The sequence below is a fragment of the Calypte anna genome, chromosome 11 (genome assembly GCF_003957555.1).
Source record: "Calypte anna isolate BGI_N300 chromosome 11, bCalAnn1_v1.p, whole genome shotgun sequence".
NCBI lineage: Eukaryota > Metazoa > Chordata > Aves > Apodiformes > Trochilidae > Calypte > Calypte anna.
Window position 1 is genome coordinate 19,341,981 of NC_044257.1, and position 12,472 is coordinate 19,354,452.

The 12,472-nt window shown below is 42.6% G+C and overlaps 1 protein-coding gene across 3 annotated transcripts in view; it reads left to right on the top strand.

Moving 5' to 3' along the window:
• Window positions 1-12,472, top strand: part of NFAT5 (nuclear factor of activated T cells 5) — a 57,598-nt gene that overhangs the window by 13,221 nt on the left and 31,905 nt on the right. For 2 of the 3 annotated variants that reach the window (XM_030457608.1, XM_030457609.1), the window contains exon 2: window positions 7,124-7,249. In XM_030457608.1, the coding sequence (XP_030313468.1) occupies window positions 7,124-7,249 (126 nt within the window). Of the gene's footprint in view, window positions 1-7,123; window positions 7,250-12,472 lie in introns of those variants that run through there. The other variant, XM_030457610.1, reaches the window with a different exon arrangement.

Sequence of the window (12,472 nt, forward strand, 5' to 3'; positions counted from 1 at the left end):
GAACAGACTTTAAATGAAACACACAAACCACAAGGTCTTCTGGCAGATTCAGAGGCCTAGAATTTTTCAGGCATAGAACAGATTTTGCTTTTAGCATCTCTTGCCTACAAAAGTTTCTGAAAGATAATCAGTTGCATGTGTAGGCATAAAATGTGTAGTTTTATTGTAATGCAGCTACCTTTGGAGTCAGGCCCTTAGTTGACAGCTGGAACCTTGGTAATACAGGTTTAGGTCCAAGTCATGTCTTAATGTGAACTGATCATCATCCCAGGATCTTTATACATGTGTGTATGGGTACTCTGAACCTGAATTTGGACCCTTTGCTGGGGATGTGGTGGGACATGGTCACTGTTATCTTTTCCTTCACAGAGTTTCTTTATTTCCCTGAACATGTTTGCTGCACTGTGGAGCAGAGGCTTGCAGGTTCATGTATTTCTAATTGTTTTTTGATCTTGGTTCCATATAAACAACTCTTTTTGCCTGTTTGCTTGCTTTTTTTTTTTTTTTTTTTTTTTATCAGCTTAGAGTACATCATTAGAAGAGATTTCTGCTTGGATGCTGCCAGCTGATTAGAAGAGTACACCAAGGTTTTGTCTAATCTCTGGTGTGACTGTCATGTGCTGTAGCAAGGAAATGGCTTTGGAAGAAGCAGCCAAATCTGTACGGGTATTAAAACATGTTGAGGAGACAAGGAGCAGTGGGGATCAAATGGGCAGCCAGTCAGTGCTGGGAGCTTATTAAAAGACAAGGATTAACTCCACTGTTGCCCACGAGGTCACAGAAGTGGTGAGGGATTTCCAGGATGTATCTGCCCTTGAAGGCATGAGATGCCAGCTGCAAGTGGAAAATGCCCTCTCTGCAAATACTGGGGCTGGTTCTCAGTAACACCCACTTCTTCATCATGCTCAGGTAAAGGTGCTGGTAGGAGAGGAAAACCTCACAAGTTCTTGAGGACAGACAAGTTCTTCAGTAGCATCATGAGCCAATCCCAGCACAGTGTGAGTTAGTGAGGCCCTGAATTACTAGAAATGGCAATTTTGATCTGTGTACCTGAAATTCCTTTGTAGCTGCAACTGACAAGTCAGTCATGATCCATTAAAGGTGGGTAGCTGCAGAAAGGTCTTGCAAGTGCTGCATGTCTTGGAATACTGCATCCGTGTGGGCTTGGCCTGCAGTGGTACAGCTGAACTCATTATTTGCAAGTACTTTAATTGGGTGTTTTGGGGAAACAACTTCTTGTTCCTCTTCCTGCCTTCCATCCCCTTGAAGTGACAGCATCTGTCTCCATTCCAGTGTTAAAATGTCTCCTGTTAAATCACACAAGTTTAACTTGAAAGCAGCTGCTAGGACCATAGGAGTTCAGGTGCAATTCTGAAATGAGAATTCTTTTTGGCTTTTTTGTTTTGGTTTGGTTTGTTTTTTTGTCATCGATGAGAGCACTCTCCAGGGTCAGAGTATGTAGGCTTTGGGACAAGTGGGGCTTTCTTTGGGCCAGGTTCTCACAGAACCTCTCTGTTGTCTTAGTGCTCCCAAACAGGAAGCAGTTGTGTTCTGTTCCCTTTGCTTCCATAAGCTTAACTGCTGTGTTCCTAAGAATAAAGTCTAAATAGAATCACAGTTTCCTTACTTGTCCTTGGGCATGGTGTGTTTCTGAAAGGTCCTTTGATATGGGGATGATGAGAAAGGTTTAAAAGTTTCAGTGTAGCACTTGCTGATGTGGGAGGACTGGAGAACTTAGGTTTTGCTAGGCCTGCAGTGCATCCTGTTTAGTTTGTAGAAATCTAAAAACATTCCTACAAAAAGGGCAGCTCTGTGTGCACACTGAGGCCAAGTGGGTAAAACAGGAGCATGAACCAGCAGCACTGCAGCATCATCAGACCAGCTTCACCCACTGTCCTCTATGTCTCTTGAGTTACTTTGCCTAAATCCATCCCAGGCCTCTCCTTCCTCTTCCTCAAAGACAGAGCTCCTGTCAGCAGCTGCTGGGACTGAACCAGGGACATGTTACCCAAGGATGTCTTTGTGCAGCCTGGTGGTAATGTATCCAGCCCTGTCTTCTTCTTCAGTCCTTTTTCTTCAAGCTGAACTGGCAGTAGTTATGTGTAGCAGTTACTACGAGGTGAGCATCCCTTCTAGCAGTGCTGGGTATCTTTTTGTGGATCTTTGGGATTTGCTCTTGCAGTTCTTGGGGAAGAGGTGAGCATCTTCCACCTGAGACTGGGTGCTGGCTCGGGCCCCACTGACAGCCAAGGGGGCTGGGATGCTGGTTAGGATGTGCTGCACTAAAAGTAAATCCAGGATCCAATTATTTATAATGTTTCTGCTGTTTCAGGCAGTACACTAACAAAATCTTCTCCCAGGCTTTACAGTTTAGTGGTGCTGGATGCTGCCCTGATGCTGGGTGCAGTTCTGGTCAGTACAGCCACGTGAAGTAAAGTTTCCTGACTTGTCAGTGTAACTGGCAGGGAGATCAAAGTTACAAGCAGCTGATCTCAGATGGGAGATTACAGGGGTGGGATAATCGGATAAAATGCACTTGCAGAAATTTGACACTTCAAATACTTTTAATAAATCTTCCTGTCCCCATGTGTCCTTGGTTTCAGTAGCTGAGTTTGGGAAGCCTGGGCTCATCTTGGTACTCTAGCTGAAGTATTTAGGGATGATACAAGTTGGGGAGTTTATTGTAAATAGAATGTCTGATAACTGATGATGTGATGCAGGAGAAGGTTTGTATGCAGAAATGTGTGTGGGACCCTTGACTGATCGTTGCTCTTGTGTTTATTTGTTGATCTTGTTTGTATTTGATAACACCTGTAACCCTGAAACGTGTTACATTTTTCCTCTGTGGAGAAAATGTGGAGATTTTGAGTATAAATGGAGCTACTTCTACCAAAAAAACCACAGACTTGAGATCAACCAGAATCTTTGTCCAGGGGATGTGGAATCCGCAGTAAGTTAGAAGACACTTGGTTCTTTCAGCAAGCTGAGACTTGACTCATTGATCCAACACAGTGGCTGCTGAAAACAGGAATTCTTTCAACATATTTTTTTTTCTTGCTGATTAGGTAGAAATATGTAATGATGCTGATTTGAATTTTTGCCCTGATTTTAAATTTTTTACTGCACTTACGTAACAGTGTTGTTGTGGGTTTTTTTGTTTTGTTTTGTTGTTGTTTGTGGGGTTTTTTTTTTGTGTGTGTGGGTGTTTTCCATGTGAACAAACATGAAATTACAGCAGAAAATTTCATGTACTCAGTGTGTGTGTGCAGCCATGTGCAGATTGGGGTAGTAGAGGTGAGCTGATCAATAGGGGAGGGAGCTTTAGCTATTTAAGTGAGATATCAGGTGTAGAGGGAAGCTTTATCCTCTGGGGAAGAATTCATTTCCTTGCAACAACTCTAATCTTTCTGGAATTTGTCAGTTTTTGCTTTAATGCTATTTATAGTGCAGCATATATAAACATTGGCCTGTGTTTAGGTGAAAACACAAAGTTTCATTTGAAGTCTGATTTGTGTAGAGCAGATTTGTTGCAGCAGGGTTTCTTAAAGGTACCCAAGCAATTTCGTATTCCTCAGAAGTGTTTCAGTGATAGTTCCTAGTAATCCAGTTCTCTAAAGATGTGGTTTAGACTACAAAGCTGTATCTGCTCTGAAGAAAAAAGTTTTTTCTTCTTAAAGCTCAGATTTGACCTTAAACTTCTGCCATGTGTTCATGGAATAGTTTGTGTTGGAAGAGACCTTAAAATATCACCCAGTCCAACTTCCTGCAGGGACCAGAGACATCTGCAACTGGACCAGCTTGCTCACAGCCCTGTCCAACCTGACCTGGAATGTTTCCAGGGCTGGGGCATCTGTCACCTCTCTGGGCAACCTGGGTCAGTGTCTCAGCACCCTCAGCACAAGAAGTGTCTTCATTACATCTAGTCTAAATTTACCTCTTTTAGTTATTTACCATTACCCCTTGTCCTGTTACTACATGTCCTGCTAAATAGTTTTGTCCTCATCTTTCTTGTAAGCTCCTGTAAGTACTGGAAGGCTGCAATAAGGTCTTCCTGGAGCCTTCTCTTCTCCAGGAGGGACAACCCCAACTCCCTCAGCCTGTCCCCACCTCCGTCCTCTCATCATGTTTGTGGCCTCCTCTGGAGCCACTCCAACAGGTCAGCTGTGTTAATCCTGTGGTTTTATTCCCTCTTCCTCCTTCTGTTACCCAGCAGTCCTCCCATGTTTTCCCTCACTCCTGTTTGGGATGTTTTTAGGTGGTGTTTTACACACTGCTGGGAGGGGAGGGAGGTTATGGGGAGCCATGAGGAGACCATCCTGGAAGAAGTGGGGAGGACAGTGATGGTGGCCAGGGCTGAACCTTCGTGGTGCTTTTTGTGCTCCTCTTCCTCCACATCTCTCAGTGGCACCTCAAATGCAGTTTCTTCTCCAAGTGTGGGGCACATCTTCAGTTTCAGGTATGATATCCAAGTGTATTGGGGTAAAAGGTATTTCAGACCGTGTTTCAAATAGTTTGGTCCTTTTATCAATGAAGCATAAATTTCAGGATGGTGTTAATGGTCTCGTGATCCTTGGGAATGTGCTTCAGTTCTAATTCTAGCTTTTCCCTCCCTCCATCTTATTGTTAGAATTACTCACTGAGATTGTAATTGTGCTTGCTGTGGATCACTTCTAAAGCTGTGTTCCCTGAGAAAAGATATGCTGTGGGAGTTTCAGATCTGAGCATCCCTTTACAGCAGCAAACTTGACAGAACCTTCGTCATGTTTGAGAGTTAAAAATAAATTTCTTAAACCACACACATAAAAAAAAGCCAACAACCAACCCAAAGAGAAAAGCTCTTACCTGATACCTGAGCTGCTGGAAATGAGGCTTTGTAATCAACACCTAATATCCTGTGAGTCATGAATGATGAGGAACTCTCTTCTTAAAGGCAATTTCTTGGAAGACAACTAAAAGGAATATGTATGTGTGTACATATATATATATATGCAACATATATATAAAAATCCAAAGGTTTCTCTGCTTACGTGCACACACACGTTTTCTGTTACAATCCCTCATTTTGAGGCCCATCACTGAACATTTTGTGTAACAGAAGTCCTTGGTGAGTTGCTTCTCAGTGTCTTAGGTGTAAAAATACCCAGCACGAGCAGAGCTGCAGCAGATTGAAGTCCTGCTGCTCCTGCTCAGGGGCTGCAGCCTGCTCTCCTCTGGCAGGGTGCAGCACGTGGGTGCCTTTGGTGGCTTGGTAGGAATAACTTGTTGCAGGATGAGCTTTGAGCTGAGATCCCTTAATGTCAACAGAGCTGAATAGGCATAATTTTTTTGTATGAAAGGTTGATAGGTACCTTGGGTGGTAATTACAGTGCAGTAGCTGCCCCAGCACTCACCATCAGTGGTTAGACTTGGTGATCTTAAAGGTGTTTTCAGGCCAAAATGATCCAATGATTCTGTGATCTGCCTATGGTTGGTTTTTGGACAGAAGTCAGCTTGGATTTTCCTAAGCTCTGGTAGGTGGTAGGGGCAGTGTCAGCCAGAAGAGTCTGATGTTCCTGCAGGGGGGATTGCTGCCTGGAGCTGCTGTGCAAAGAGCTGGCTGCAGGGGCAGGAACACAGGGATGGCAAGGAGCCAAGCATCCACTCACCTCATAACTGTGCCTTGCTTTGGCTATGTCTGTGCTTTTCATTGTTGGGATAAAATCTGAACATTTCAGTCTTTGGTCTCTTGAGTTAAGATACTCATCTCCAGGAAAAGTTGTATGTAGTTCAGCAGAAAATAAATGCACCCCACATCTTGTGGTTTCCAAATGCCACATTTAATTTAGAGAGGTTTTGGACATCCTGATGGATTTGCCAGTGGCCAAGCTTGTAGGAGCCACTCAGTGTGGAAATAAACACCCTCTCTGAAAGCTGCTGGGGATTTCATGGTTCACAGCAGCTTTCTGAGAACACTGCATGACAAATAACAAACCCCTGCAAAATACAGAGCTCTGGCTGGCAGAAGTGGCTTGGGAGCAGGAGTCAGACTGGCAGCTCCATCACTTCCCTGGGCTTTGGACAGGAGGGCTTCCTGGCTGAGGGAGGAGAGGGTAGAACTGAGCTGCCAATCTGCTGAGCACTCTCTGGGAGTGCAGTGATCAGGTTCTCACTCTGACACTCCGTGTGTTCAACCAGATTTGAATTTCCAATGACCCCTCCTGGTACATTGTCTTGTCACCGTGGTGCCAGCGTGGGAACTGGGTGAAACCCTGACACTGACCTGGCTGTTCCTGGAGGTCACACTGTCTGACCACAGCTGCACTGAGCTTTGTGCATCCACAGGAACTGCACAAAGCTCTGTGCTGTAGAGTTGTTGGTTGCTTGTAGTTTTTCATGGAGGTTATTTCCATCTCCAGATGGGGTGTTGGAAATGGTGGCTCTTTGGGGTATTCCCTGGAAGAGGTGCCTGTAGCTGAGTGGAGCTGTAGTTAGCTCGAGGTAACTTGGTGGTTACCTCCTCAGTCACCAGAGCTGCACAGGTCTGCCAGGGTGCCATCAAGGACCTGTCTGTGCCATCAAGGACCTGTCTGCCAAGCAGAGTGGCACCAGCCATGGTGTGTGTGGAGACAGCTTTGTGTGGAGTGGCTGCCTGTGTGTACAGAGGAGCTTGAGGCTGGGGGAAAAAAAAAAAGCTGAAGAGGAATGGAAATAAGGAATCCTGCATAATAAGAATTGAAACTCTTGGGAAGATGTTATAGGATATTCAGGGGATGGCAGTACTTAATTAGTTTCTTTTTCTTTAGAAGTCAGTTGCACAGTTTCAATTCTGAGAACAGGTTTGTCTTTGGTTCTCACGTGGTTCTGCCCCGTTCTTCTAAATGAGTTCAGTTTCCGTGGAAGTTCATGAATTGTTTCTTTGTTTGAACAAGATTGTATCCTTTTGTTTTGCTGGTCAGAATGTGTATCTTAATGTTTTTGTGGTTCCTTTGTTTTCTGGATAACTTTCTTCCATGATATTACAGTTTCCAAGCTCTTAATGTAACTTTTTCAAAAGGTTCCAAAAAGGTTGGATTATCACTCATATCTTTTAGGCAAAAACATAGTTTTTTCCTTTTTGATTAAATCTTTTTTTTCTGTCCAACAGAATCTGTCTATGACCTTCTCCCAAAGGAGCTGCAGTTACCACCTTCCAGAGAAACATCTGTAGCATCCATGAGCCAAACAAGTGGTGGCGAGGCAGGTTCGCCGCCTCCAGCTGTAGTTGCTGCTGGTAAGCCTTCTCATTTCTTCACTTGCTTTCTTAAGGTTTGTAACATTCTGGCCAACATGAACAGTGCTGGCAAAGTTTTGATTGTTAGGAAAAAAAAAACAAAACAAAAAACTTGGTGGAGAAGTAACAGAGTTCATTCTAGGAGAGTTTAGGTAAACTAAAGTGGGTGATCAAAATGATCAGGTGTTCTGTGTTAACAGTTGCTGTATTTCATATATACTGCTCTGTTTTGCTGTTCTGTTACTGCTCCAGTGAACTCCTAGAATGCACTCTGTCTTCAGTGGTAATAGGTAACAATTTGGAATGAAGGCAGAATGCTGACTGACTCAACCAGCAAATTCTAGCTAGGATAAGAAGTGGATTAGGAGATTACATTTTGGGCCATGGAGCTTTTACCAAACTATAAAAAGGAGGAAAGATTGTATTTTCCTTTAAGAGGCCTGAGGAATTAGTATTGAAACTGCACTCTGTTGTAATGTATTACAAAAACCTCACATCCATGAGAACGTATGTCAGGATGGCACTTCTATAAGATGATAAGTTTAAGTGAGTTGTCTTTCTAATTGACAGCATATAAGAGACATGACCTTTTTATCTTTGTCTTACTCCCAGTCACATTTTAGTCTTCAGTCTAAAGGCTCTGCTATTGATCTTCATTAGACTTAAAAAAGTGAGGATTTTAGGGCAAAATTTTGATTTGTGAGGTTTGCCTTAGAGGGAACAGGGTCATAGTCATGATTGATACATTTCTCTCTATGGGATAAGGCTTTTTTTTGCATAATTTCATCCCCATATTTCTTACAAGGTCATGTTCCACTTTCCTAATTGGCCTTAGATTATTACTTGAGAAACCTGTATGTGTTTAAGGTGAGGATTCCAATAGCTGCATCACTATTCTGTCTCATATGCATTAAATGTTTTTTTGAGAATGTTTCCAAGTTTTGCATGGTGCAGGAATCCTGATCAGAAATTGAGATGACTGTAGAACTGTCAGAGAAACTTTACAGCACTGCTCACCATTCATGTTTTGCCAGAGCTCTTCTGAGAGAACCTGTGGATTTAACTGTGCACAGTGGAACTTTGGCCATGGAAAGGATTTGATGGTTTTATTTGTTATATGGGAAGGATTGGATATTTTTGTATCAATCAAAAGTAATTTGGGCATATATTTCTAAAATCAAAATACTGAGTGATTGGTTTGGTTCTAAGACTAATTAGCAGCCAAATCCTGCATGTGTCTTAAAAAACAAGTGAACAAAAGAACTTCCCCCAGACGCTGTTACACTCTAAATCCACAGATAGACATCAACTGCTAATTAATTCTATATCTAACAGAAACGACTTAAAAACTTGAATGGAACTAAATGTCTGTTACCTGCAGGTATTTAGTATCTGCTAACAGCCAGCCCCGTTCATTTAAAAAAAACCAAGGATGTGTTAGCTGTGTGTGGGTTAAACTGCAGCACGATCTTCTTGAATGAAAATCTTAAAGATAGTGTTGAGATTTTCTTGTTAGCACTGAAATCAGACCTGCTTGTTCAGCTATAGGATCCCTGTCAGAGAGGGTTTCACAAAGGCTTTGGCTGCCCCAGAGGAGCTTTTCACATGGGAGCTACAGAGTGCCTTGGGTCAGGGTCTGCACAGAAGCTTTTGGTGGCACAAGGAGAGGAGGAATGTGGGGAGGAAGGAGCAGTGGGAGCAGCTGGAGCCAGCTCCTCTCTGGGGCTGTCAGTTTGTGCTGGCTTGAATAGCTTCCTGAGCTGTGCCTTTGGAGCCCTTCCAGCAGTGTTGTGAGGAGAAATTAAGTGTCGGGGTGCCATTGAAACCAGGATTGGGGGTGTTAAGCACAAAGCAAAGAGTATGAAGTGCAAGCAACTACAGTTCTCCAAGTTGTTAAAAAATTTCTTGGAAGAAACTTAACCAAGCAAACAAAACCACCCCAATCAGAGGAAGCACTAGTTTTGTTTTCATTGCTTATGTCACTTTCCACCACAGTGAGGGCAAGAACAATTGATTCTTGGTCTTTTATAAACACATAATTGTGATGACCAGGAGGATCGAGGGCAGCCCCAGCCTGGCTGTGCAGTGGGTGCCAGACCCATGGGTGTCAGGGAGGGCTCAGCCTTGTGGCCACTGAATGGTGTCCCAGAGGTAGCTTTGGTGTAACATCCCGGGGGGGTTGTTTGTTTTTGTCTTTATTCTGTCCTGCACCACATCCCTGAAAGAAAAGACATACATCTTAGAGAAACACCTGCAAAACAGGTCCATCTGCTGTGTTCCAAAGCTACAGAGCAGAAACAGAACAGTCCCTGCTCCTCCCTCTGGTGTTGGGAGGTAGTGTATATGTCACTTATTAAAAAGACCAAGATTTCAGTGTTCATTTGACTCCATCAAGTCCTTAGTACAGACTACAGGGACACTCAAAGAGCTGGCATTGTAGAGATGACAGGGTGAGGAGGGAAGATGACTCTGTGTTCCTCTATCTGAAATCTTCCCCTTGTCTTGGGTAAGTCTCTCCCTCACCTTTTTTTTTTTTTTTAATAGTAATTTTTGTCAGCTCCTACTTGGTCTTAAAGACTGACTTCTCTGGGAAATGCTAGTCCAGTCTCTGGGGGTTGTAGGTATCTCCCTCACTCTGGTGGTTCAGGAGAAGGGCTTGTTGGAGCTGCTGCTGGCACAGGGGATGTAGAACCCAATTGCAGATATGATTTCTCTTGATAATGGGAGAGCTGTGTTACAGGGAGTGTTCCAGAGCAGGGAGAGCTTTTTGCTACTCCTGCATTAGTTAACAGTTTGTTCTCTGCTTTCCCAGAACACAGAGGAAGTCGATCTGTCTGAAATGCAACTTACTTGAGGCTTCTCTGTCAGTCACTTTGCTGTGGGCTTTTGTTCCATATAAATCAAATTATGAGAAATGTAGTTAACTTCTCTGGTTTTTTTTTGAGGAGCAGGATGGGCTGTTTTTAGCAGTGAAGACCTTGCAGGAGCAGATTTCTAGTTCTTCCCTTTGGAAATTGGTTTTGTGATTTACAGAACAGTTTTAAGAGTATTAAAATGGAATGTTGCTGATTGGATTTTCATTAATTTGTTAATAAATGTGTATCTCATATTTAGTAATCCAGACAAAAGAGGTATTACCCACTCCCTGATATCAAACAGGCAAGTATAATTGAATAGAACTCTAGGATTTTGAGCTGCTATGTTCACATCCTAAGCTGCTGTCTCAAGCTTCTAATTCTGTTATTCTTCTGGAAAGCAGAAGGGAGAGAAAGGAGCTGGTTTTACTGCTAGAATCTGTTCTCCTTGCTATTTGAACTGCAAATGTCTTTGTTCAGGGACAGGAAAAGGAGGATTTTGCCTGGTGTGGTACCATAAACACATTAAATATGAATCATCTTCCAGACTCTTGAAATGCATGGGGGTGTCATGCTGAGAAATGTCATTGTAAGCTGTGCCTGGAGATTTCTTATGGGAAAGAAATGTGCCTGGAGCTTTAATAATGCCTTCTACAGGATATTTTTAAGCTCTAGTTGCAAGGAGGGATGCCTGATGCCTTCCAGTTGGTTCTTAAAGGCTGAGCAGTTTTTTCGTGCTGATGAGGAGACACAGAACAAGTGCTTCAAATGCTTAAAATTCACAAAGCTGTTTTCAGTCCTTTCTCAAAGATGACTTTCTCACTGGTAGCTCAGTACCTTGTTCTTACCTTCTGAGGATTATTCAGGAGGATTTTTGGATGTTTACTCTAAACAAGTGTAGCATTTTCATCTTTTATCTCCACTAACAGGAGTGTTCAAACCTTCTGAGTCCCTGTGAAGAAAGCTGTTACAGAAACTTCCTTACAGCCTCAGCTTACTGTCCATTTGTCCTGTCTGAGCACATCTTGGAATGAGCTTCTTCCCCTTGTTGGGATCTCTCAAGCTGCTCTCCATTTTTCAGAGTCATCTTTCTTTGTCTCCCCAGGACGGGATTTCCTTCATCACTTCCATTCTGATAGTTTCCATTTCTTATCCTAAATCCAGTTATCCACAAAAGGAGCACTGTTCCTGCTGTAACAAAAGGAGAACAGATTTTATGCCACTGAAAGGTTTTTCTGGTCTCTCTTTGTATTCTTCATATCTGGATACAATGAATCTGTGATGTGTTGAATTTTTCCATCATACACCCAAACATCCACATTTTATCCTGGAAAAATGTTTGGTAAACAAAGAAGCTTTACATTTTGGTGGTCATGTCACTTTTGTGCTCCTTTTTAATTAAAGGGACAAACTCCTTGTCCCACTCAGGAGTTACTGGGGTTTTTGATCAGAGTTTGTTACTGAAGTGGTTGCTATAAGCAGCTTTTGTCATTTTAATTGTGAAAATAAGGATTGCTTCTTAATTACTAAATGGATAAAAGCACTTGCATCACCTGTGGGGTAGAGACCAGGTGCTAAGGGCTATGGGCCATGCTTTCCACTGCCAAGATAAGGCTTTTTCATCACTCTCAAGCTAAGGATTCTAAGAAAGCCTCAGAATGGATATCTAGGTTGGGGTTTTTTTGTTATGTTTTGGTTTGGGTTTTTTTTTGGAGTTGCTTTGGTTTATTTTCTGAGTAGCTAGAGTCAAGCTTCTTAATTTTTATTTTAGTGAAAATATTTTGCCAATTTATCATCCTTCCTGGTGTCATTAGTCAGTTTTCCTGTTGATGTAGAAATAATTACCAGAAAATTCAGAAGAAGGATATCAGTGCTGCAATTCTGTTATCCTGGGCTTATAATTACATATTGTAAACAAATTATCAGGGGAAAAAAAAGCAAAAAAAAAAAGAAAAAAAGTTTCTTCTTTGTAGTTGGTCTCCAATGCCTGTAAAAACTTCAATTTCTTTGTAGGCTTTTCCCTTCCCCTTCCCACCACCCTCCCAGTGGGAGCTGCCTTCCTCTCATTTCCTAGGAGGATGTCTTCCAGGGATTTCTGTCTGCACTGTTTGCTGCTGTCATGGGTCAGATACTTCTTTCTTTCTTACAGAGTTCATTTAGTCCAGGTCCTAATGCTCTCTAAAAATGCATCTCCCTGATGCTGGATACCAGTGCAGTGCCTTTTAGTGCTTGTTAGCACTCACCTGAAGGAGTGAGTGCTCCTGGCAATACTGTGTCATCTCTTTTTTTCTAAATAAAGTTAATTTTTGGTCTTCTGAATCTCATCAGTAAACACAGTTTTCGAGAACTGCTCAGTCACACACAAGCT